This window comes from Syngnathoides biaculeatus, chromosome 4 (genome assembly GCF_019802595.1).
Source record: "Syngnathoides biaculeatus isolate LvHL_M chromosome 4, ASM1980259v1, whole genome shotgun sequence".
In the NCBI taxonomy this organism is placed as follows: Eukaryota; Metazoa; Chordata; class Actinopteri; order Syngnathiformes; family Syngnathidae; genus Syngnathoides; species Syngnathoides biaculeatus.
Genome location: NC_084643.1, coordinates 29823209 through 29849587, shown reverse-complemented (window position 1 = coordinate 29849587; position 26379 = coordinate 29823209). Strand labels below are relative to the sequence as shown.

Here is a 26379-nt window from a genome sequence, read left to right as displayed (position 1 = left end):
CACAGTTTGATGATTGCTTGAATCTGAATTTGCTAATATTCAGTTTTCTTCATGGTTGGGATGTTTTAACAGAAGTTAACCATTATTGGAACATGTCCCCATGTTATGTTGCAGTTGCAGTTTTACTCTTTGAGGAAGCATTCCATCAAAAAGCTACCAAATTGATTTGCCAATTATGACACTGTTAGCTAAGGCAATCAAACAATGCTTACGTTTTTTGCTTTGACATGGTAGTGCTTTGGTTGCCCCTTGAAAAAGTCTTATTTCGCTTGGCAACTACTTGCCAAGTCATTAGCAGAGAAATGGTTAAAATTTAAATTAGTCCATCAGTTACATAAGAGTAACTGTCAGACAGATATCCAGTCACTTGGTTTTAAAAAAAAAAAAAAAAAGAGCAACCCGGTTGCTTCATTTCCCACATGATGAAAAGACACCGCACTGCAGAGATGCTGCTACCGTTAACAGCAAAAAAGTCAGTTTTGCATTGTCATCTTTAAAAGAGATCACCCTTTTGAAAGTAAGTTGTCTGCTGACTCCCCATTTGTGTTGGGTGATGCATTGCACAAATTTGTGTAACTTGAGCGTTGTACAATCGCCAAAGAAACAGCCAGTCCACATGCAAGAACCAGGGACCAAAGAGTTGTTTCACAAGGTAAAAGACCAAAGTGAAAGCGAGCACAAGAGAGAAGTGAATGTTGGAGGAGGATTTAGTCAAGGGGTGTTTGGACGATGAGTGACGGAGCGGAGTGAGATGGGAATTCGGGGTGGGGAGGGGGGGGGGGCGCTACAAAGACACACTGTAAAGAGGGGGCGGGGAGAAAGAGCCGAAGCGACTTTATGGAGGAATGTGAATGTTCAGTGGAAGGACTGATTGCACCATAGCCGGCTCTTGACAGGAGGTGAGAGGGGCATTGGGAATAAACCAACATTATCTTCATCCTTGGCCGTGGTCGTCCACTCCGTTTTGGGGGAAAGCAGCCCATGACTGGGGCTGGGAAAAGATCCTGAACAGGTAAGTCACCACTAATTTGGCATCTTCTACGTCTACACTGTTTGATCTGACAACTTCGAACATCATCAGATCTCGTTTGTCAGAACTTGAGAGTTTGGAAACTAATTTTGCAGTTTGACAGTCTTTTGCTTGCACAACCTACTTTCAGCGAGACGGCAACACTAAATTAAGAGTTTGCATTGTCAAATTTGTCCATCACCAATATAACCGTTACTGGACAAACCTGTTTTTAACGTGGTGTTTCGGGGTGACCTTAAGGTGTCTATCTCGTCCCAATCATCCTCTAAAATCCCATTTGTGTCCTTATTTTTGTTGTTGTTGAGTCAAACAGTAGAGGTGCAAAGGTCCATCACACTGCTGTTGAACTATGTTCAAACAAGTGGAATGAAGTGGCAGCCTATGTGAAAGACAGAGACATTAGTGAGGTGTGACAAGGCGAATGGGCATGTCTAAGCATGCTCAAAATTGCTGTGCATAGGAGGTAACAAAACACTGGGTGTGTGGCAGGTTTTGGGAGGCTATATTGTAGCTGGTACTCTCTGTAAAGAGGGGAAAGCTCATATCGACTTTTAAATGTGAGGGACCCCACAAACCATGAAGGGGGGGAAAAAAGAGTGTTCTACAGTGTGATGTACCCTTGATAAACAACACAGCCCACCAGACTAAACGATATCTCCCCAAAGCAGATATCTGTTATAGTACCAAGCTGGAGGATTTAGTTGAGCCATGTGACAGGCGGTACGGTGCCACATGACTGATGCAAAACCCAAAGAAGAAAATACAGGAGTGAAAGATTAAATTGTCTGAAGGCAATGGTGAAAGTCGTTCAAGACCCTTATACAAACATTAAACACGAACAGTCGCTGCTTTATGTGGTTCTGGAATAACCCACAAACTTCTGCTCACTTCTTAATTCCTCACCCAGTTTCACAGCACAATTTCGTCAGAATCTCTCTGGCTCGGCCGAACTTGGTGTTGACCACACACGTAAGACTTTGCAATCGAAACTATACACCGTGTGTCCCCAACCATTTTCCGATCAGATTGAGGAGGAAAAATAATTTAGACTTGTTCGCTCCCGTATGAGTTAATACTGTATTTGTCAACTGCAATCCAACAGTTTAATATAACCAACATACATTTTTTTGATGGGTAGACAAAGTTCTCGCCGAGCTTGTCTGTGAAATTCAGATTCAGAAACTACTTTAATGACTAACAGAGCCCTGTAGACGGAGGTGTTGGATTGCTTTGGATTTGAGATCAGCATAGTGTATCTGTCCATTCATCCATCCATCCATTTTCTTAGCCGCTTATCCTCATTGGATATGATAGGTGTAGCTCGTGAAATTCAAACTATTTTTGTAGGTTCGACACTTTTAATATTTTCATTAAATATAATATTCTGCAGGTATTGAAACATCAGTGAAAACCTAAAAGCTGGCAATATGGGGAGCTCTACTTGGAAATTGTTGGCAGTGAACGAGTTAACATACCCCGAACCACAGGTTAATCTGACAAAATAATCTGAGAGAGAAATCTGACCCTCAAGGCTTTACTGACTTTGATTAGAAGAGAAGGAAAATAGTCAATTTAGACTCGATTATCCTTATGTGTAACCCTTTTGAGAATTCCTTGTTCCTCTTGAGAATGTAGCTCACTTCCTAGATGTAGGATGCTTCATCGGAGCTGTTACGACCGACTGAGGAAGACACATCTTAAAATAACTGTCCCAAATAGAGCATCCCCCCCATGAATGAAGCCTCTGAGTCAGTGACATGCAGCCTCGCACTAGCTACTGTATCTGCATCTGACATCCTCATCCAACAGCATCTCCATTAACTGAGCGTTACATGCACCTCTTATGCCACCCGACCAGCACCCCGCATGAGCGAGAAGCCTGCGGTATTCCCCTTTACAATGAAGTGCTGGGTGCAACAAGGTCAAATGGCTTTTTTACAGTCAAGCGCAGGCATCACCTAAGGCTTACTGTATATTTCTAGTGGCTTTCTAAAAAAATAAAAATTCTTGACCCCCGAAATGTGAGCTCATTGTAACTTCTCTTCCTCCCACATTACACCATACACACACACACACACACACACACACACACTCCAAGCATGAGCAGATTAGGAGGTGGGAGGATGGTTATGCTTCAGAATGACAACCTTATCACTTGCTGCTCAGCTTGCAGGGTCAATGGGTCCCGGTGCCAGGAAAGGCCTCATTCTTTTCTACCTCGCTATGGACATATAATGCTTAAAAGAAACTGGCTGGCTCTCCGTGTCTGCGCATGTGTGTCTGCGCATGCGTGTTCATGTGTTTGTGTGGATGTGTATGGAATTTACAAACAATTGCAATGAAGTTGCAACATTCTGTAAAACAGAATTCTATGATTTGCAATTCTTTCTTTTCCGGGATGGGGTCAATATTCACTTATTTTGAATTTTATGCCTGCAACACATTCAAGAAAAAATGGGAAAGGGGGACGGTTACATCTGTGTTACATCACCTGAAATTTTACCAACATTCATAAGCATTTGAAAACTGAGAACACTGTTCTTTTTTAGCTTTGTAGGTGGAATACTCCCATTCTTGATTGATGTACAATCTCAGTTGCTCAACAGTCTGGGGTCTCCATTGTTGTATTTTGTGCTTCATAATGCGCCACTAATTTATGATTGGAGACAGATTTGGAGTGTTGTCAGACTTATCCAATAATCATAATCCCTTGAACTGGTTGCCAGCCAATCGCAGGGCACATCGAGAGAAACAGCCCCACTCACTATGACATAGAGGGGGAATTTAGAGTCTCCAATTAATGCTGCATGTTTTTGGGATGTGGGAGGAAACCGGAATGCCCGGATAAAACCCACACAGGCACAACATGCAAACTCCACACAAGCGGGTCCAGGATTGAACCCGGGACCTCAGAACTGTGAGGCCAATGCTTTCCAGCTGATCCACCGTGCCGCCAATGTAAAAATGTATCATTTGAATTTTTATAACGGATAAAAAAAATCTTAAATTCACTATTGAGTTTATTGGACTTCAGGGTATACAAATTCAAATTGTTTTTCAAATTTAGCTCACAAATCCATATACTATTTTTAGTGGGACATATTTTCGCCCATAAAGTTCAACCCCCAAAGCACAGTTGGCACACTGTTAAAGTAAATCAACAATTCTTTATTCAATCAAGGGTGCACAACAATGTGAGCAAGGCTAAAGAAAGAGTATTAAAAGCTACGTTAGCAAAAGGCTGATGCGAATTGTTAGAACAGCAACAAAAACGAACAGAGGTGGATATAGGCAGAGCTCAATGGAAGCTCGTCACCAGAAAACAAAGGAGCGAAAATACTAACACAAATGGTTGCAACAACAGGTATTGCGAAGATGATAAAAGAAAAACTCGATCGGTATGCATAGATGCAACAAAAGCAAAGTTTTCAATTATTATATTGCCATACTGAGCATCATTTTAGCTCTAAATGCTCTCATTTAGGCTACATTAAAGACACATTTACCGCTATCTATTTCCAGCTGGTAAAGTTATGCAAATGCCTGTATTGGGTAATTAGTATTTTACCAGGCAGACAAACCCATTCGACTTCTTTATCTATTAATATGTGAGGCGCTTGATTGTTTGGTTGACCCGCTGTCTCATTTGGATGCTTCATCTGAAGGTAATCTCAATTCACCAGGGGGGTACGTCGTAAAAGGCTGGCCTGGTATCAAAGAGGGGGTCCAACAATGAGCACAGATGACGTGATAACCGTTTGATTAAAATAGAACACCCAACCACCGCATCCAAACTCTTTCCCATACAAGACCGTGTGCAGGACAATGTACCAGTTATCACTTTATTATGCAGCGTTACACTCTCACACCATAAATCTCTCTCATAAGCACCCGGTGCACGTCTTTCTCTTTCAGTCCGCGCCTGGCGCGCCGTCTCGTCACTGTGGGGCCCGTAATGACTATCTGCTATTCTGCTCTTCGCCACCGAAGCCCCCATTCATGCTCAATCTCCCTTTACAATGCACTAAATGGATTAGCCAATTAGACGCTATTTGGTGTCATTGTCAGTGCACGACTGTGTTGAGTGTGTGTGTTCGTGGTCAGTGGCAGTGTTGGCAGTGACGGTGGAAGATAGAACGCTGTCTATACCCCACACTTCATTCCCATTTGATTTGCTGCTGGAGGTCACATTAGTCTTCCCTGTAAGTCAACCAACCACACAAATCCCGACATCCGTGTGTGCGAGTGTCTGGGAGGACACAGCGGATGACAGAGAAAGTGATGGAGTATTACTTCTCAATAATTCAACATATCATTCTGAGCTCCCCCCACACCCTCCTCCTCTTCATCTTGCTCGTGCTCCTGCTTTAATTTGTGAGTTTAATTTCCCCCGTGTCATTACTGTGATAAGGGGACGTCCCTACTTCATTACATGGGAGTCATCATCAGTTACTTTGCGTGAAACACAGATTGATTCTGCTTATCTAACGTATTGCGTAACACAAGCAGCAATATGACCAGCTGCACATTGGATGACCAGTATAGATTTGAATGCACACCAATGCATCTAGGGAAAGTTGGCATCGTTTTCCTGATTAAAATTGGAATTGAAATGTCTGCTGGGAAAATACAAAATATCTGAAAATTCAGATAGGAAGCAATGAAAATGATTGTTCACGGGTCTATATGTTGCCATCATAAAATATCTATTAGTAACACTATACTATTCTTAACTGTTATACTAGTGTAAAAAAAAAAAGTTCATTGTTGTTCAGTTTCAGTTTTGAAAATGGTTAGTCCATTGACATTTAACATTCTTAATTGTCACACAAGTGGAAGAAGCAACACCAATTCGAGGAATTTTTACACTGCGGCAAAGCAAAGTGCACCTTCAACCAACTAATTTGTTGTATAGGTGTTGTCGATCACTATCCCCATGAAAACATAATGATCTTTGACATTCCATATCACAATATTATTCAGAATTCAAAGTAACAAAGTGCAATAAACAGGGTGGGATCTTATTCAAACACAGAAATTTGCAACCTTATACAGCAAGGTTGTCAAACTCACTTTTGTTGAGGGCCACATTATAGTCACGGTTTCCCTCAGAGGGCTGTTATGAATGTGAAACCATAAAAATCTTTAATCCCCTCATCATATTTACACATGAAATTTATGAACCAGTTTTGGAATCAGAAATCAAGGGTAATGGGTTTTTCAAATATTGTTGATGTTTGGTAACAGAAAAATGATAGCAATATCTCAACGGTATCATTTATAATATGACAATTTGAAATTTTGGGATAGATTTTAACAAGAATCATGCAAGATGACACACAGTGATTTGCCTTCACGGGCCACATAAAATCATGTGGCGGGTCGGATCTGGCCCCGGGGTCTTGAGTCTGACACCAGGGTTATATGGAACAATAAACATGTTAAACGAGAATTTCCATGTTCATTTTATATTGCTGACAATATTTTTGTGGGAACATCCTTGTTAGAATAGGTTGCCATACTGTATAATGACTATTTTGGGACTAAAGGGGTAAGATTGTGAGCACGTAAACAAATAATAAAACGGAATCACAAACTCTTATGATCAATCCATAACTTTGGTGACAGTTGAAATGTTGGTGAAATAATGATTCATTAGATGTGCCGCAGCCAGTATGGTAAGTTAGGAAAGCTTAATGCCACCTGACCCAAAGAGAAATACAGCAGGCAAGAGTGACCTAAAAAAACAGACATCATGAACCAGATAGATTATACATGCATCTGTTCAACATTAACATACAGACAGTGAGAATTAAAGCGGCGCCATCTGGCACTGTGGAGGTACAGTGGAAAGTTTCATGGTAATTGTGTGAGAAAGGCAGGTATAAATCTCACAACGTGGTAGCACAATGCTGCCTTCCACTGGCTGTGGTAAAAACGATTGGCTATGCTCTGAGCTCTGTGTCCGTGAGTGTGTGTACTGTGTGTGTGGAGGGGGGGTGCATTGTGAATTGTCCTTGCTTTGTGTCAGACGGGGTCAGCGGGTGTTCAAAAGCTAAGGATGATATCCCCCTAACACAAACAGGCCCCCCCCCAACCTACCCTCGCTTCGACACAGATGTGACAAAGAAGAGCAAACACTTTTGTCCAGATAAAAGAGGTATCTATCACGAGCTTGCCGTCTCACCGAAGAACTCGCACTAGATCAAGCCAAGTGCTCGATGCAATATTAAGCACTCCCCACTTTAACGCTCATAAATGTGAAATGAAACCATCATTACAGATCAAATGAAAAGAAGCATACAAGTGGACCACCACCTGCACTGTTTAATGAGCTCCGGCAAAAGTCTTGTATTTGAAAGACAAATATTTGCAGACTCTTAGGTTCTAATTTTACATTTTAATGATATTATAGTAATAACATTCAGGCTCCGAGCAGAAGGCAGAGAAAAGTCCCTCTTGGAATCTAAGTGGTTATTATTCTTTCAACGAATGGATCGCCTTTGGGAGGGCCTCAACATGTGTAAAAAATCAATTTTTGCAAGTGCAATAAGATTTTAGAGTATTTGATCAATCAACACAGGATTTGTTAGATATATATATCATAACAGGATGTGAGAAAAAGTCTCAAGCGCCCATGTACATTACGAAATGGGATATTTTGGTTTGAATCAGTTATCATGGGCGAATTCCAAGGCTCTTACTTTTATGGACTTCCCAAAATACGCCCCAAACAGAAGAAGTTATCGCAGGGGTGTTTGTTGTTTTGATCACAAGCTACATGGCAGGTATGTATGGTTGGCTTCAAGGGGCGCAGACCAAAAATGACAAAAGCACGATGCAGATACATTATTTGTCCTTATGTTCTATGTAAAAAGCCTAAAAATTGCCCCATTATATTACATTGTTGCCCTGCATTTTATTATCACTTTTATGGTGGATAACGAAAACTTGTGGAAAAATTGCGGGAAGCTTTTGCGGGCCATGCAGAAGAGACTAATATGGCTTTAGTCACATAATATATCCGCCACCAAAACTGATATCTGGTGTACCTCAGGGCATCGAGATATACGGCAATCACAAATGAAATAAACAAAAACGAGACCAGCGCAAGCCAGCTATTAAGTGGCTATCTCTATTTTTCAAGTCGTGATCGCGGAGTCCGTGGCTCGGCAAAGAGATGAGGATTTCAAATAAGTGTTGAACACGTTTAACATTTATGATTTTCCGCACTACTGTTTTTCTAAGCAGATTGGGCAGGAAAAATCACTCTCAACACCCCAATGCAGAAAAATAATGACTGGATAATCTTTCTGACACATAATATAATCAGACCTTTGATAACTGTGATCATTTGACCTGAATGTCAAGATGCATGGACAGCACTTTTGTGCCATTTGTCTTTGATTATTGAATTTCATGACGAGAGATTTTGCATTCAACCTCAAAGCTTACTGGTTCCCATTAGATTGTGCAGGTCGAGGGAAAAACGTTAATAGAAAGCCGTTATACTGAGATAGTGTCTCATTGTGAGAGTGTGAAAATTCTGCACATAAAAATCTTCTCTCCAGATAGCATGATGTCACAAAATCCCCCCCCCCCATTGATTTTCTTGTGTGTGGCCACGACAATAAATCAGCAGATGTCTTGCAAAGCTGTCTGTTTTCTTCACATTAAAGAGGAAATATAAGCCCGCTTGTGACATCTGCGGCTTGTTAGATTTACACTTGATTTGTCCACCCTGCTCTAGGATCATCAAATGCATTAGATCTTCAATTCTTTGTTATTGTTTTTTTTTTTTTTTTGATAACTCCACCTTACACATCCGCCTGCGGAACACTCCCTGAAACACCCGTCCGTTTGAATATATTTGGCATTAAGGTGGTAAATCAGCGTAAAAGTGAAGCTCTCCAACCCTTCCTCCATTGTGCGGTTGAGTCCTTTATTTAACACTTAAATACGGGGGCCGTTAGGGGCGAATACGTCAACAGGAGTACGACACAAAGAGCGGCACACTTCAACACACAAAGAATAAGCGAGCAGCTTTTTTCAGTCCTTCAGCTGAAGGCTTGTTTGCTCAGTGTGGGTGCAGGGCACAGAGTGGGACAGTGAAAGGAAGAGAGAGAGGGGTGCTTATCACATACAAGGTTGATGCAGGAGCAGGAGGTGTCTGGGTGACAGCGGGGAGGGTGGGGGGTGGGGGTACACTGGCGGGATCTTTTGTGAGGGCCTCAAGTTAATCACTTGAGCGGCACACGTCGCTTCTGAGGGTGCGCATGTTGTACACTTACTCCCCAGGGTTTGCTGGGGGGGGGTTGTAAAGAGGGAGGTCCCAAGACAAACACACACACACACACACACAAAATTCCATTTACATGTCAGTTATAATGCAAAGCCAACCCCACCCCTCAACTGCACATTATCAGACCTTCTTGGCCTACTAGCATTTCAGTGTTCAAGAGCATAATATAGACATGCATGTGTGCATGAGTGCTGGGTCTCCGGACGCTGGACTGGACTGATGACTTTTGTGAGGCCTGCTTTGTAAGTAGAAAGCTATTTGACTGCGTTTGGCGTGGGTGCTGCATCCATGGTAGTGAAAGCCGGAGTACCACAATCGGAGAAGGACGACTGTTTATGCTTTGATAGAGAACACAATTTGTTTGCTCTGTACGTCTGCTTGATTTATGGATTAGATGATGAAATGCAGGATTACCTTCCCTTTATTTTCTCAACAATCACTTTTGTTTTCTTCTAATGACTTTCTTCATCAAGGTTTCTCTGTCTCGCTTCCATTATCTTCCTCCTCATTGCATTTCATTGTGATGTGGTGTCTGCTTATTGTTTTCTGTGATGATGAAAATTGATCAGCGCCTGCACTGCTTTTCATGCTTTTCATCCCGTAATCAAACGAGACAGCCAAATGAAACTGACGGCAAGCCATAGCATTAGGCACACCTGCACAAATGCAATGAATCACAATACGAAAGCCGTTTTCTTGTCATAAAAATGCCTACAGTTTTGGTATTCATTTAACAACAACAACAACAAATAATAGCTATTACTATAATTCATTTTTATTGTTATTATTATTATTACCATGTGGAGTACTGATTTGTTGCATTGTGTATTATACAAGTAGGTCAAACATTAACATATGCACAGTGTATGACAATAATGTAAGTCTTGACCATCACAGTATAGAGTACAGTGCAATACATACAGTATAACTATATACAACTGCAAAATGCACTAAACAGTCATTAAATAATAGCATTGAATCATATATTATACACTAAATATGAATTTTAGCCCTTGAATTGCATTTCATGAGATTGTGTAGGTGCACCTATAAAATTAATCATCCCTGAGCGTACAATGCAATACAGTTATGCATGCAGTCATGTGATTAAGTTCACTTTTGTCCAAGCCTTTGTTGCTGTGGTCATTATAAAGTGGTGAGGGGCTGAGGACCAGCTGGTTTGGGGGTGCCCCCGACACTCTCCACTTTGGGTCAGAACACGTCACACTACATCTGGGGCCTCATTGTCCTTTGCTGTGGATGGACACCAGCGTTTGCACCTCAATGAAATTTTTTAAAAAAAATTACGAATGAGATTGTGAACATCATTCAGGAATATACGCATATTTTTTTTCAGTAAAATGAAGGCAAAGTATTTATCAAACATTTGTAAGAGATCAGTCAGCATCCTAATTTGGTCAACAGTACAGCACAAAGGCCTTCTGAGTCCAATCCAACGGTTAAGTCATAAATTTAGACACACAAAGCTGGGCACAGAGCCAACATGGGCTTTTTTGGGTTTTAATTCTTTTGTGTTTACTTTGCAAATGAAAGTACACCTGCTCCAGATGTCCCCTCTTCACCAAGAGGAAGCAGTGAAGTTAAATAAACAACTGTGAAACTTGTTTGAAATCAGGCACTGATGAATTTTAAGAAGAAAAAAAACTAGCTTACAACTTTAACTTCAGCGTGCTATGTTGCAGATGAACTTCTCTGAAGGGCTCATGAGCTGAATCACCCTTTCGTCTGCCCGCCAGAACATGGGGAGCGTAAGCAGCCTCATCGCCAGTGAAGAACTCAACAGTAAGCACGGCAAGGCCTCAGAGTTGAGGTTGAAAAACCGAACAAATCAGCCCAGACGCAACGGTGGTTGCAGCCTTGATGGCTTACTGAAATGCGGCTTCTCCTCCTCCCCCGTTCACCTCCCCAAAGGCCTCTCGCACTCCCGGTCGGGACGAAGCGAGGACTTTTTTTACATTAAGGTGGGCTTTAGTGCTTTTGAATTACATGTATATGATATTTTATCACGTAAGGATGTGAAAATGAATGTGCTTGTGGATTGAATACCGGATGTGCGCCACTTAAGGTGAGCCATAAACCGAGGCCAGCAAACAACAGAAGAGGATCAACAGAAGGCTGTGTCAGTAGCAAGAACGGAGTAGAAAAATCTGACGTGCGACCGAAACTGATCCTCATGTCAGGGACGGACGGGGTAAGCATAGAGTGCTTTATTTCCATTATTCCTACAAAGTAGATATTCTTGGCAAAGATTCATTTCTGTAGAGCCATTTACTTGTTCAAGTGGACGACAGCTATTGTATGTAATTGTACTAATTTCTGGTTTGGTCAACTTGGGGTAGGCGTATGGATCCAATAATTGATTAATTCATTGTGTGGGATTGATTGTTGTAAAACAGTAAGAATAAAGATCCAAATGTGACAATATAATTTGTCCATCCATTTTCTAAGATGCTCATCCTCACAAGGGTCGCGGGACTTCTGGAGCCAATCCCAGCTATCCCCGGGCAGGAAGCAGGGTACACGCTTAACTGGTTGTCAGCCAATCACATATCAAAAAAACAACCACTTATACTCACACCTAAGTGAAATTTAGAATTTCCAATGAATGCATCCTTTTGGAATGTGGGAGGAAACTGGAGTACCAGCAAACTTTACAAAAGTAGGGCTGGGATTTGAACCCCAGTGCTCAGAACTGCAAGGCAGATGCTCTAACCAGTTGCTGTTATAATTAAGTATAATTTAAATAATTACTGAAAATAGCTCTGTTCCAAATAGTAGAGCAGTAGCAGGTAGAAGCAGCTCGGTGTTGACTGGAAGTAGCCTTGCCTCTGGATCTGACATCCCAGCGCTCCATTATGCTCCATTAATGAATCAGACATCATGAGTGCACTCTTAAAAATAAAGACCAGCCTCCTGCAACGTTCAAGATAGAAGTCGCACAGCAGGTAGCAGCCATTTCATATAGGCACTTGCGAATCTCTCTATCTTAATAATTACCCTTTTCCAAATGAATGACCTACGAATGCCTTGATCTACACAGGGAAGTGATGAGTGTGCTTAGAAAGAAAAGGTCTAAAAAAAAAAAAAAGAATAAAAGCTCTATATGCTTCAAGGCCCAGAGGCCAAAGTATAAGGCATATAAGAAGCAGAAAATGGGAGAAAGATCAAGATCCAAATACAGCTTGGATGATAGGGAAAGAGGGATTTTTTTTTTAATTACAAAAAAAAGGCATCTCCTATCCAAGTCATGTAGTCGTGAGGAGGAATGCTGAGCTCACAAGCATTGCCTCTTTACCTCAGCATCCCATATTATTAACAACAGTAAAGGGCTATTCATCTTCCTTGTGGCAGCACATGAGGGGTGGGCGGTGTGGGATACACAATGGAGGAGAAAGGGGCACAAAAGCGAAAAGGATGTACTGTATGGTGCCACTTGTGTCTTTTTTAGACAATGTAAATAGAGAGACATTGTGGCGTTCAAGTTCTTTATTATACAAGTTTTCTTTGCAGTATATTGCTTGTTTAATATACTAGCATCAGATACAGTAATATGTGAGTGAGGAGTTATCTAAATAGGGTTGATCCTAATTGGAACTGGTTAGCCCCAATTCTGGTTCTTTCCATTCAAAATTGAAAAATCTTGGTTCCCAGTTCTGATGCTAACGGTCTGTCAACTCCGAAGAAGAAAGTGCCAAAAACTAAAAAAGAAGAACGTGCACAAAATGGTAAAACAAATGACCCCAGTCACCTCAATTCTCAGTGTTTGTGTGTTTAATGTGTCTTCTGAAAAGCTTATACAGTATTCACTGCGTGGAGGCAGAGTAACATTCGTTCCATCGACTCATTTTCTGCAGCAGTTGCCATGTTTAAGTAGACTACCTTAGGTTATTTCAAAAAGGAGGAGTACACTGTGAACTCATGGCCATTTAGTGACAGAGCACATTCAGAATAAAGACATTCACACTGTTACTCAGTGGGAACTGAACCCGTACTGCATGCAAGTTATTTTTTTGAATTATCATTGTGTCTTTATCAAAGATCTGCAGCTCGAATTTTCTTTGGGTCCATAGTGGATTATTGATCAGTCTCGCTGAATACGTAAGCACAAAAAAAGTTGAGAACTATGTCCATTGAACACTGTCATCAAGAAAAACGCTCATTAAACTTACACTGCAGATGGGGATGCGTACTTTGTGTTGGGATCCACGGTATTCAGGAAAATGAGCAGCTGAGTCACGTGGTTTTGGTATGAAAACAGAGTGGATGGATGTACAAAAACTGAGACAACATTTTGATAAAAATAACTGTTGAAAACTGAATGTGACAAAACTCACTGTTTCAGGGCATTTGGTGGCTTTGGAAGGAGGTCGTTTTAACTTAGCCCACATTGGATGGATGGATGGATGGATGGATGGATGATGGATGGATGGATGGATGGATGGATATCCACTGTGCCAGAATCTACATGAAAGTTAGTTGCTGTGATTTCTTAGTGTTGCGCTGTGACAGTTCGAGGCATGGGATGACTTGGGCTTTTATTCTTTTTATAGCTGTGAACTAAAAGGGGTTAGTGACTATGAAAAAAGGGTGGGAGGTGGGCAGAGCATTTCTGACAGCGTGTCATTTCACTCTTCTAGACCACTGCTGAAAAGTCGCTGGTCCGGTCCACTGCATACAAGACTTTAATTCCCGGAGGTGTATGCTCCACCGAGGCACAACGTAACAGCTTGGACCACATCCTCAGCCAGCTGGACAAACCAAAGAGTCTTGACATTCAACACAAACGAGGCGCCTCCTCTGGTCTATATCCAACATACACAAATAAACTTCAAAACGCTATGATGTACCGGTAGGTTGAATGGCAAGTAACACTTAAATGATTCATCCCCACTTTTCCTTTCAGGTAATCTGTCGGACTCTGGTCGGAACTCAATGTCAAGCCTTCCCACTCACAGCACCAGCGGTAGCCTAAGTGCTTCCACAGGCCCTGTCAGTCACAGCGATGGTAGCTCCACTCCCACCAATTGCCTCCGCATAGGAGCTCAGCCCAATTTGTCCCCCTGGGTGAACAGCGGTAGTCAAGACGGTGGCTACAGGGCTAGTTTGAGCCCAGGGGGCTTGTCATCAAAGGCGCACGCTGACAGTGGCTCCCCGCTATCTTCAGATCGTCCGAAACGTCTCTCTGAAACTGTGGGAGGGAGTCGGTCCCCTCTGACGACAGATGAGTCACTGATTGAAACGTTGGAACAAAGACTATTAGAGAGAGAAAATGGACTGCAGGAGTTACAGGTACTCGGATTTCATGTCGCCTAATCTAACTCATTACTGCACAACATGCAGCTTTTTGGAAATCAAGCAAACTTTCCAATGACCCAAGGCTCTTGCCGCAACTTAATTCAATTCCGACGAAGCAGTACAATTAACTTCAGGCTTGTCTCGTCCTCGTCATACCGTAATTTGTCATTTTCAAAATTTGTGTGCTGACATTGTCTGTAAACAACCAAGACAAATGGTCTCATTAGCCACATTACTATTGAATTGTCATCTTGTTTTCTTCCAAATACAGCCTTACATTTAATTGTACAGTAACAGTAAAACTTCTGTCGACCAATCAACACCTACGTTCATTCCACCTAACAACAAGTGAACTGTATTGTACGACAAACATATCCAAAAGAAAGGGGAAAGTCAGATTGTAGGGACATTTTGGGACTCTTTACAATGAAAACAATGAAAGAATGTACACTGTCCTAATTTTTTTTTTCATACTGTGCTAAATTGAGCCATACCATACTCCTTAAACATAGGATCAAATATTTGAACACGAAAACACTTGCGGAATCACAGTGATTCACAATACTATATTATTACGATAGAAATCACATCAAGGATTATGTCATTTTATTTATAGCTATATTGGAAGCAAACAATCTGAGATACATCAAAGTGGATGTAACCATCGGCTTGCTAATCAAGCATTGAAAACTGTAGAATATGACATCACACTTTAAGCCAAATAAACCCAATGGTTATTTCCATCAGGAGTCAGAAAAAGAAAATCTGCCCGAAAAAAAAAACCTGTAAATAGACTTAATTTAGTACCTCTTTAAACATCCTTCCTGGGATTTCTCCGATTAAACCAACAACAGGTGAAGGAAGCAGCCACCTGCCAGTTGTTTGATGACAGACAAAAGCACTGCACCACCGAGATCCGAGAACTGAACCAGCAACACTCCGCGACATTACAAGCAGCCTCGCAGATGGCCGCAAGTACCCAGCAAGCACTGCACATGCAGGTCGGCCAACTCCAGGTCAGGGCAACGCCACCTCTCGGAAAACTAACGCTGAAACATATTACGCACTGTTGGTAAACAATGTTTACATCTTTTACAGTCAGAAAATGAGAAGCTCAAGGAGGATCTAGCGAAGCTAAGTCAAGAGAGGGAAATTGTCAAAAGAAAGCTGAAGGCCTACGAGGAGGAGAGCACGCAACTCGCGCCAACGCTTGAGGAAACTCAGTGGGAGGTGCGACACGATTATGGAGTCATCAGGGCATTTAAAATATCAACGTGATACACCACAGAGAAGTATTATTAAATACTCAGAGAGTGTCCCGGAGAGTGTCTATGCGCTCCGCCTATGAGGACTTTGTCCTGGGGTTATCACAGGCCCAGCAGATGGGCGTGGTGAGGTTCTTCCAACCATTGTGTAGTGTCTACCATGGTCTGTCAGGTTTAGGGTGGAGTCTGGGCCAGCGCCACTTGTGGCCGTGAGCTGTTACTTTGTGTGGATACTCGCTTCAGCTGGCGTTTCTGCACCTGATTTCTCAGTGTTAGGTCGTGTAACTATACTCACTGTTCACATTTCTGCATTCCTGTGTCTCCGTATATGAGTGTGGGGGTGTAACTGGAGGTGTCTTTGTGTGTGGGTACGAGGGGCGCGTCTTTTCCCATCTATGGTATTGTTGTCCATCCATCTGTCCATCCATCTATCCATCCATCCATTCGTTTTCTTAGCCCCTTATCCTCACAAGGGTCACGGGAGTGCTGGAGCCAATCCCAGCTGTCATCTGGCAGGAGGCAGGGTACACCTTGAACTGGTTGGCAGCCACTCGCAGGCCACATGGAGACAGACAACAGTCAGACTCTCAATCACACCCAGGGGCAATTTAGAGTGTCCAATTAATGTTCCATGGTTTTGGGATATGTGGTAGGACACCAGAGTGCCCGGAGAAAACCCACGCAGGCATGGGGAGAACAAGCAAATTCCACAGAGACAGGGCCGGGATCGAACCCTGGTCCTGAGAACTGTGAGGCCAAGGCTTTCCAGCTGCCCCACAGGGCCGCTTGCATTATACAAATAAACTTATTTTATCTTTACACTTATAATAAACTTAGAAACAAATCTCTAAATTCACTTTATTCTTCTTTATTCATTTTAATTCAAAAAGCGTAAACAGTGCTATTTTGGAATCTGGTTTGCACATTTAAAAACAAACCGTTGAAAGGGCTGAAACGTGATCTTTTTTTTCAAGATTATATTATCATTTTCGTCTAAACACTGAAAAACAATTCATTTTAAATGGAGACCACAGAAATGCGCAGCGTGCACGAAAGGCAGCCACATGTATCAGTACACTGGAAATGAATGCCAATCAATGTTTGAAGGCCATCCTAAATTCGAATCTCCCACCCTGTTGTCGACATCAAGCAATTGTCGCTGTTCAATGAATAGAATAAACAAACACTTTGTATGTCACACCAGCCTCACACACTTGCACGGGCACAACACTCTTACAGACACAGTTATATTGTATTGAAAGGTACATAGACAATGTGAGTTTTTTTTCCCCCACATTTGGTTTTTGATGAGATTCTTTTGAAACCTTGTTGGTGAATGATAGGCTACACCAGTGGAGAGCACCTGGATGAAAGACATCAGACAAAGCAACTTGATTCACTCTCTTTGGAAAGATTTCGTTTTACAGCTCTCATCAACTCCATTAAACACAGGGGTGGAGAAATGTTTGTGCCCAAGGGCCGCATTTGATGTTTCAAAAAACTGACAGACAGTCATTCATACATGAGGTCAAAAATGAATACAAAATAAGTTTTAAAATGATTTTGGAATAAACGTGTAAAGTATTATTGATCGTTAATCAACCAAATATTTAGTTATAAATACATACAGTAAACTGTTAATGGAAATTGTTTATTTGACTCATATTTGTTATATTCTCAGTTATGACATCTGAAACAGTTATTGAAATAAATTAAAGAATAAAACATACCTTAAAATGAATACATTTTAATTAACCTTTATCAAGCAGCTAAATTAAAGCAACAGACTCTTGAATGTAAATGCTTCATGACAATTTAAAGTCCCTGTAAAGTAAAATCACAAATTTCTTTGTACAATCACAAATTTCATGATAATTGCTGAACACAGTTGAAAAAGACTGAGAACATTATGGTTGTGAATTATTGAGATACAGGATTAAAGTGTTCTTTATCACTCCCGTTTTCTTGATTATTTAGGTGTGTATTAAATGCCGTCCAGTGATGTCTGGGTTAAGGTGTCCCGCCCCTGCAATGTAAAAACTTGAGCGTCTTGTGTGTTACATAGTTAGTGTCACAAGGCCAATTTCTACTATTCCATTGTGCAGTTAGCGAGCTCGCTACACTGACACCTCAAAAATGCATCTTCCCTGAATTTCGCAGAACAATTTGGTCTCATTATCTGAATTTCCAAACAAGGAGGTGACGGTATGAACAAGCCTGCTGCTTGTCTGCTGGCCCAAGAGGAGCCCAGGAAGCTTGTTAGCTTGTGAGCTACCTGGTGATTATGCCTCCAATTGAGGTTTCAGTTTGGAAAGCCCTGTGACAACCTCGTGGGATATATTCTAGGCACCTGAGGCTTTATATATTTTCGTGGCTCTGTACACATGGAAAGGGTGCTAAACGAAGTAGCATCGATTTTTCAGCAGGCTGTGGTTTCTGCTAACACACCCACGTGTTTGAGAGTGGTAACGATGACTTGCTTTTTCAGTATTTTAAAGCCTCATTTTAAACATTTGACATAGACAGAAAATGTTTTATTTTCACTTCACAGGGACAAATATTCCCCACATGTGAATCCTGTTTTAAAATTGGTGTTCCCTTTGCATAGTTTACTGTATCACATAAGTATGTTTGGAATGGGAAAACTTTTTTTCCCAGGATTTTGTCATCAGAGGAAGTGTTCTATAAATCCGAAAAAAATCCATCACCGTAAAATGTGCAAAATTGAGAGTAAGCAATCAAAAGTCCCAGCAAGCGGTGAATGAACAAATGTTTGTATGTATATTTTATGTTTCCGAAAGTGTAACATTTGCTGCGAAAACACTCGAAGAGCCCCAGTAGGGTACAACACGCAAAACAGAAGACGCTGTGATCTTTGTGTCCCAATGTAGGTGTGCCAGAAAGCAGGAGAGATCTCCCTTCTGAAGAAGCAGCTGCGAGACAGCCAGGAGGATGTCAGCCACAAGCTCAACGAAATAGTCGGCCTGAGGGCACAACTCAGGGAAATCACAGCCAAGGCAGAGATGCTTGTGATAGAGAACAAAGACAGCGGCGACAGGCTGCGCTCTCGCGCCAACGATATAGAGGTTAGGTTCCTTAGGAATCCGACTAAACACACGGGTTCAGACCGAAAACAATTACATACTCTGCTTCAGATAAAAGTTCTTAAATGCCTAATTACTGTTAGTTAGGTGCAGTCTTACTGGACATAACACCGCCACGAACCAGGGCAAGACAGCATTTTTTTCTTTTTCCTTGTAGTAGCCACCTGGTACAATGTTTCATGGATATAATTCAACTGATTTTGCCCTTTTTATGTATACAAGAATAACAATACATCCGCAACGCATCCACACAACTTATAAAAGAATACTCAAATGCATATATTCTTTACTCTGTGCAAGAAATGACTAGTATTACTGCAGCTAGTATGTGTGCCTACTATCCCTGGGTGGCTAGCTTGCATGCGCCAGACACACAATACTCACTGAATTAATACATGAAATCCTGAAGCAAAGACAGTTTTTTTACAATCTATTTCATTCTGTTCTTACTGTATGTTCTCACTCTTATTATCTCAAACACATGATGAAAAAAACATTGTGGTGGGAGGACTGTAACGGATTTGAGATACAACTGTTCATATTTATGTCTCAAATTATTCCTCATCAAACCCTTGGTTCCCAACCACTTTCTCTCCCTTTTTAGGTGTGCCAAAATAAACGCCAGCGCAAGAAGAAAGAAACTGACCCGCTGGGAGTAAAAGTGGACAAAGCGGAGAAAGACATTGAGGGAAAAGCCAAACACCAGAAGCCGCATCAACAACTTCAGCCTTGTGGTCATACACAAGACACAGAGAGAATCACTTCAGTCCACAAAACAAGAGAGGACCCTGAGGGGCAAACCTCCACAAAACTCCTCCAGAAAGAAGTGGAGAAACTGAGGCAGCAACTCAGCGAGGAAAAGGCAGCTCAGGAGAAGCTAGTGACCAACTTCGACCAGGAGAGGCGCACATGGAACAAGGAGAAGGACAAGGTGATCAAATACCAGAAGCAGCTCCAGATCAACTACCTGCAGGTACACAAGAAGAACCAAGACCTGGAGCGGCTCATGAAGGGGCTGAGTGCTGAGCTGGAGGTCCGAGCGGAGCTGGGCCTGGACCTCAAATACACCTCAGGGTTACAGACCTACGATGACGTGATCGCCACTGAGATATGACTGCCTGCTTTCACTTGTACTTGAGTCCTTTTGGGTTTTGTCAAAACCCTATAGACACTGGAGGCCATTGCCAATGCTAATTACTGTTCTTGTAGGACTTTTTAAATCAATAGATTTCAGCTTTTCTGACATTTAGTTGAATGAATCAAAAATACTAAATGTCTTAATTGTGTTGGAAAATATTAATTTATTTAAGGTTGCAAATGTTTTTTATTGCTATTTTTTGTACTCTACAGGACCTTCTATCACTAAAATCAACTACAATTTATAAAATGATATGTTGGGAACTTGCATTTATGAGAGTTGCTTAACATTTGTTTCCACCAGAATGAAAATACTTCATCGGCTGCGCAAAAACGACACGCTTCTCGCTGAATAATATGCAATAAAATCACAGCAACTGTCACTAAATTTCAATAAAACAAGTTGTAATATTGTTTTTCTACTTCTGAGGCATATTGTCACAGTAAATCGTATTGAACTCCAGATGAACGTAAACCATCAACCTGATTTGTTTTTTAAGTAAATCATTGCAAATCAAAATAATTTTGCTTTCCACTCTGATATTTTAAGTTATTTCCTGACACAGAATATAGGAGTATAGCATTTTTAATACCATTTGGGGGGATTCGCATTGTGATACTCCATGTGCGTGTGTGTGTGTGTGTGGGAGGGGGGGGGTATGCTTGAGAGTATGTGTGGAAGGGAGAGATTAATGGGTTCCACTGAGAATAAAAAGAAATAAATCCTACAGATGTAGTGGAGGAGAAATTGGAAAAAGTGCTATCTCTCCACGCATCTCCATTCTCTTCAACTTTCCCTTCCCTGCACATTCAACTTTTTTCAACTTATTTGGAAGTATTCCAGTTGGACCTACCATGGAAAAAAAAAGTAAGAAAAAGTTTTTAAAAAACGACCATACTGCTCATCGTAGCTATACTATTTGTGAGCTTTTTCTATTTAATATAAAAAAAGGATGGGTTTTTTTTGGGTTTGCTTTGTAAATTCAAAGATTGTGACATTAGCTAGCGGGAAGACGGTGCCCGAAAGAAATTAAAAATATAAAAAATGAAATTATTAAAAAAAGAAATGGCACAGCTAAACATTAGACTGTCTATTCAAATCCAACTGTTATTAACATTGGCACATTCAGAAGTTGTCGGTTGGGGGTGGGGGGGTGCCAAAAGACAATAATATAATGTGCTTATGTTTAATAATTACTACATTTTGACAGTCATAAATAATAGGTTTGTGATGTACAGTGGTTGAATATACTTTCTGCATCTATCTATCTACAGTAGATATAAAACGTCCACACCTTTCAAATACCAGATTTATTCGATATAAAAAAAAAAAAAGAGTGGGGATGTGACTGTGTTGCGAATGAACTAACCACATTCAAACTCATGTTAAATTGAAGTCGGCACACACTTGCTACCATTTAAAATGCCTTTGATTAATCCAATACATTCAGATGTTCTAGTGGGCTTTTCCCGCCATCATGCTTTAGCATCTCGTGTAATGTCCCAACGTGGCGGCCCTGTTGGTAAGGTCAAAATTCCCATCGAAGGCAATGCATGGACACTGAAATTCACTCTGAGCATGCTCATTTCTCAACTGATTTTCATGAGGTTTATTTAGCAACACATATTTTGCCAAACATATTTTGACCTGTTACTCGAAGTTCGCTGTTGTATGCAGATGTGTGCAGCACAATGTACCTGCATCCTAGTTCTTTTGGGTTTCTTGGTGTCCGCACACATGGAATGGGCTGATGGGCCTTGGCCCTCCTTGGTCTACAGGCTAGCACCTCAAAAGGGACGTGTCGTATCTCCCAATTCATATCTGGGGGAAATACAGCAGTAAGCCAGTTGGCAGTAGGTGACTGTTTGACCTCCAGTTTTCTATACCATTTTTAGAATACATTTTCTCTAAATGTTTTGCTTGTTTGTTTTTTTTTTGTAAGAATGAATTGTACTGTAATGGTTTCCAAGCTTCAGATAAAATCCTCATTATCATTCTCCCCTTTTTGGATTTGAAGAAATGAAACTTGTTTTCCCTCTGTTGAATAATATTCTCTAAATAAGCTGAAAATCAGAAATGAAATCAAACGCAGGCCCACTTCCAGTATTTTGTCCTTGCGTTAACGACACGCATGCAAGGCTACTCACAACTGATAAGGACACATTCTGAGTCAGTCTAATAGAGCGAGTCATCTTCCTCACAATAGCTTGTGATCACAATACATACGGGATATTGTGTACAGTTATGGACAATGGGTTAGGAAAGTATTCAGACCCCTTTTAAATGTTTTAGTCTTTGTTAAATTGCAGCAATTTGTTAAAATAATCATGCAAGTTCTTTTGGGGAGCCTCTGCCATTCCACCTTGTGGATCTTCTCCAGTTTGGTCAGGCTGAATGGTGAACATCCTGCAGCCCAAAAACATCCTCACAGCATGATTCTGCCACCACCAGTGCAGAGTTTTCACCACAAATACTACTGTTAATGCCAAAAAGTTCTATTTTGGTCTCATCAGACCAGAGAATCTTATTTCTCACCTTCTTAGAGTTGAAAATGTCAGGTGTTTTTTTCTTTCTCTCTCTTTCTCTACTTTCTTTGCCCATGCAGGCTTTAATGTGTCCTGCACTGAGGAGGCTTTTGTTGGGTGGCCTAACTGGTGAGGGCTGCATTGATGGTTATCCTTCTAGAACTTTCTCCAGTCTCCCAACTCCATCTCTGGAGCACAGCCACAGTTGTATTTGGGTTCTTCTTTCCCTCTCTCACCAAGCTCTTCTCCCCCAATTGCTCAGTTTGGCTGGATAGTAAGCTCAAGGAAGGGTTCTGGTCATCCCCAATGTTTTATTTAAGGATTGTGGAGATCACTGTGCTCTTACAGTAGGTACCCTTAAGTGAAGCAGAATTGATTTTTGCAACATTGGTCAGATCTGTGCCTTGTCACAATTCTGTCTCTGAGCTCTACAGGTACTTCCTTTGACCTCAAGATTCTCATTTGTGCTGACATGCGCTGTGTGCTGTAAGGTCTGATATGTGCCAGGCTTTCCTCATCAAGTCCAATCAGAATAATCAAACAGCTGGACTCCAGTGAAGGTGTAGAACCATCTCAAGGGCGATCAGAAGAAACAGACAGCACCTGAGTTTGTTGAGTAGAGCATGAGGCCAAAGAACAACATATGTTGTATGTTGATGCAGATCTAGCTTAAAGCTCTAATCCAGAGGACCGATATTTTATTTTTGTATCACACAAACGTAGCTAATTTTTCATTAAAAAAATATTTAAAACATTCTCAACACAACAGCTAAGAAATAAATTTGCGCCAAAGTGCACTTTTTTTTTTGTAATCGGAATGCCTCCGATGGCTGTTTCAAACTGAGGCTCTGTTGAAGCTGCCTCCGTGTGACATCACATCTAGACAACACCAGAAAAGACAATGGCTTCCAATACAGACAATAATACACATTGCTAGGTTTTTCACTCTCTGGCTAGATTTTGTCTGGATGTGAAGTCACAATCCAGGAGTTACAGAACTTGCCGAATCTAAGGGACGTTTTTATCAAAATTTTGAGACTGACTTTGACGCTAATTTATTTCATTTCTGTTGTGTTAAGATTTTTTAAATATTTTTTAATGAAATTTTAGCTACATTTGTATGGTAGACAAATAAAATACAGGTCCTCTGGATTAGATGTTTAAGGGGCAAATCCAGCACTTCCAATTATTCTAACACTGAGAGAAAATACAGTTTATTTCACATTTTACTTAATTTTCAGCAAATAATACATGAATTTTGAAGACAAAAGCCACACATTTTAGAATCTATATATGAAGGTACCCAACTTTAGTCTGTACAACTTCAAAACTAGTTGCCTGTATCCTTTTATTGAGTGAAGGAGGGGCAAGACATAATCAGGCCAGCACCCTCCTTTCCGAACTCATAGACTGACTCTAACAAGACATGGAACAATAACAGATTAGTAGCCGACCTGGAACTGGCGCTTGTTTCCAGACACAAACAAAGGAGCAACATGTTGTGGTGAGTGTTTGTTTAATGTCTCACTAGTCATCCACCGCAAAAAAAATACAAGTTTTCAACTGGAATTTACTTACCATTTAATTTCCGTTAGCCAAGCATCTTCAGTGTCGTCTGCTTTCTTCTTCACTGTATTTTCCATCAGTCTGAATGCCGTGTGGCATTGGGCTGTACCTTACAGTTCAGTCATGGTATTGCTTGATGTCTTGGTCATTGGAGTACACTACACATTATAAAAGCACTAAGAAGGAATGTGCAGATTTTTTTCGTGATGTGTGGAATTGTAATTTCTTTTAAATCCGTGAAGTTATGCATCTGTTTACTCCGCTTCAATAAACTCATGTAATTTATGAAGTGGGAGTTCAAAATAGAATCCAAATGTCTCCCAATCAGCGAAGGAAAAAAAATTAATGAAGTTTAATTATCATATATAAAATCCATCCATCCATTTTCTACATTTGTTCAGATTGCAGGATATGCCTTGCTAATAATGTGTTGTGCTATTATGAGTTGTGGTCCAGCAGGCATCTTGGTGTCATTGGATAGCCGTTAAGAAAGCCCTGAGAAGACACTGGTTGATAACTCCAGCCTGCCCTGCAGTGACATGATAATGACGCTCTCATATCCTGCTGTGATTCTCCTCATCGGCTGACAGTCAAGAACAAAAGAGGGCCTGCATTCATTAGTGAGAGGGGCGGCGCATTTGCAAACCATATTTACCTCGACATGTTCAGATTTTCAAGAGCGGTTAAGGGGAATAATCGGATCTATTTAATGGCCAAAGCCCTCCCACGAGTATAAATAAGGCATACTGGTAACTAAAAGACATGTATATCCGCGGTAAATTATAAATATATATCAGTTGTTACCTTGCCCTCGTTAACTTACATACTCAAATGTGATATATTGCGGCCATCCCCCCTGAGCAATTAGTTTCTACTAAAATATCAGGAGGCTTGTTATTTACCCCTGTATTTTATACTTTTATAGGTTTATTCGAATAGCTGCGCTACAGCAGCGGCTCAGCAAATCCCCGAGCTACTCTGGAGTCGGCAAAGTAATTGGCGAGGGCGTCCCAAAGGGTCCGTGCACAATGCTCAACCTGATAAGATGACATGGCAGTGGAGGGAGATAGGAGCAAGTATAGAGCGGGTGTGTGGAGTATGGGAGGACCGACTGTGGCCAGGCACATGCATGGATGCGCTAAAGAGAGTAGGCTTGCAGTCTTTAGAGACTTAATGGTTGACTGGGAAACCATCTGGATCCCACTACGCCCCGGTTGCATCACCTTTTCTATAGGGATGTCAATATCTGCACATGGGAGGGCTGTCCAGATGCCAATTCTCGCATCCCCTCCCCTCCAGCAGAAAATTAGTTAATTAACTGTCACACTGAAAGAGGCTGAAAAAGAAATGCTCTTTGTATTTGTGCCATTCGTTGCAAGCCAGCTCTTTTTCTGAAGCTTGGCCAAATTAGCAGAAACAGATGATAACTCGCCCAAGACTCTTAAGTGAATCCATATCTTTAATTAATTTGGGTTGATGTAAATAGAAAATGGACATGTCAAAGGGAAAACTACCCTTCGTGCTGCAATCCATTATTATTGTACACAGTCAAAATGCATTCCGCGTGCGATTATTTGAATATACATCAATCAGATTCCCTGTCGCCCGTTCTGAAAAGGCTGCATATCATCATTATCAAATGAAGAGCATTTCTTTAGTTTATTTTTAATGCATATAACGCTGTCGACCTAACGTGCTTGTTTTTGGTCTGAGGAAGGAAGCTAGAGTACATGGAAAAGCCCACACAAGCCTGGAAGAACATGTAAACCTCACACCCAAAGTTTGAAGTTGAGACTCAAACTGACAACCTCCCAACAGTGAGGCAGATGTGTTAAGCATTAGCTCGCTTTGCTTTCCATGCAACACTAATGACACACACAAACACAGGCGCACACACACACACACAGAGCACAGTGCAGCAACTGGTTAGAGCATTGGCATCACAGTTCTGAGGACTGGGGTTCAAAACCCAGCCCCACCTGTGTGGAGTTTCCAGGTACTCCAGTTTCCTCCTACATCCCAAAAAGATGCATTAATTGGAAATTCTAAATTCCCCCTTAGGTGTGAGTATGACTGGATGTTTTCTTTATATGTACTCTGTGATTGGCTGAGTATTCTCCAGGCACTCTGGTT

The 26379-nt window shown here is 41.3% G+C and overlaps 1 protein-coding gene and 1 long non-coding RNA gene across 6 annotated transcripts; one reads left to right on the top strand and one right to left on the bottom strand.

The window, feature by feature from the left end:
- Positions 1-6: 6 nt before the first annotated feature.
- Positions 7-20523, top strand: lzts1 (leucine zipper, putative tumor suppressor 1). Of its 5 annotated transcripts, XM_061817384.1 has the most exons (10): positions 816-1012; positions 11036-11135; positions 11265-11314; positions 11419-11544; positions 13991-14153; positions 14257-14642; positions 15503-15664; positions 15747-15878; positions 18805-18999; positions 19622-20523. In XM_061817384.1, exons 2-10 carry the CDS (start codon positions 11093-11095, stop codon positions 20129-20131), a joined length of 1767 nt encoding a protein of 588 aa, XP_061673368.1. In that variant the 5' UTR covers positions 816-1012; positions 11036-11092; the 3' UTR covers positions 20132-20523. The 5 variants fall into 5 exon arrangements, with proteins under 5 accessions (XP_061673367.1, XP_061673366.1, XP_061673368.1 ...); XM_061817383.1 differs by lacking the exon at positions 816-1012 and adding an exon at positions 7-517 and having other exon boundaries at positions 11090-11314; XM_061817382.1 differs by lacking the exon at positions 816-1012 and adding an exon at positions 7-517 and having other exon boundaries at positions 11036-11314.
- Positions 10356-23128, bottom strand: LOC133499398 (uncharacterized). The gene is made up of 3 exons (XR_009794642.1): positions 22691-23128; positions 21853-21976; positions 10356-10612 (listed from the first exon to the last, which is right to left on the bottom strand). It is a non-coding gene; the product is annotated as an uncharacterized LOC133499398 (long non-coding RNA).
- Between the last annotated feature and the right edge of the window lie 3251 nt (positions 23129-26379).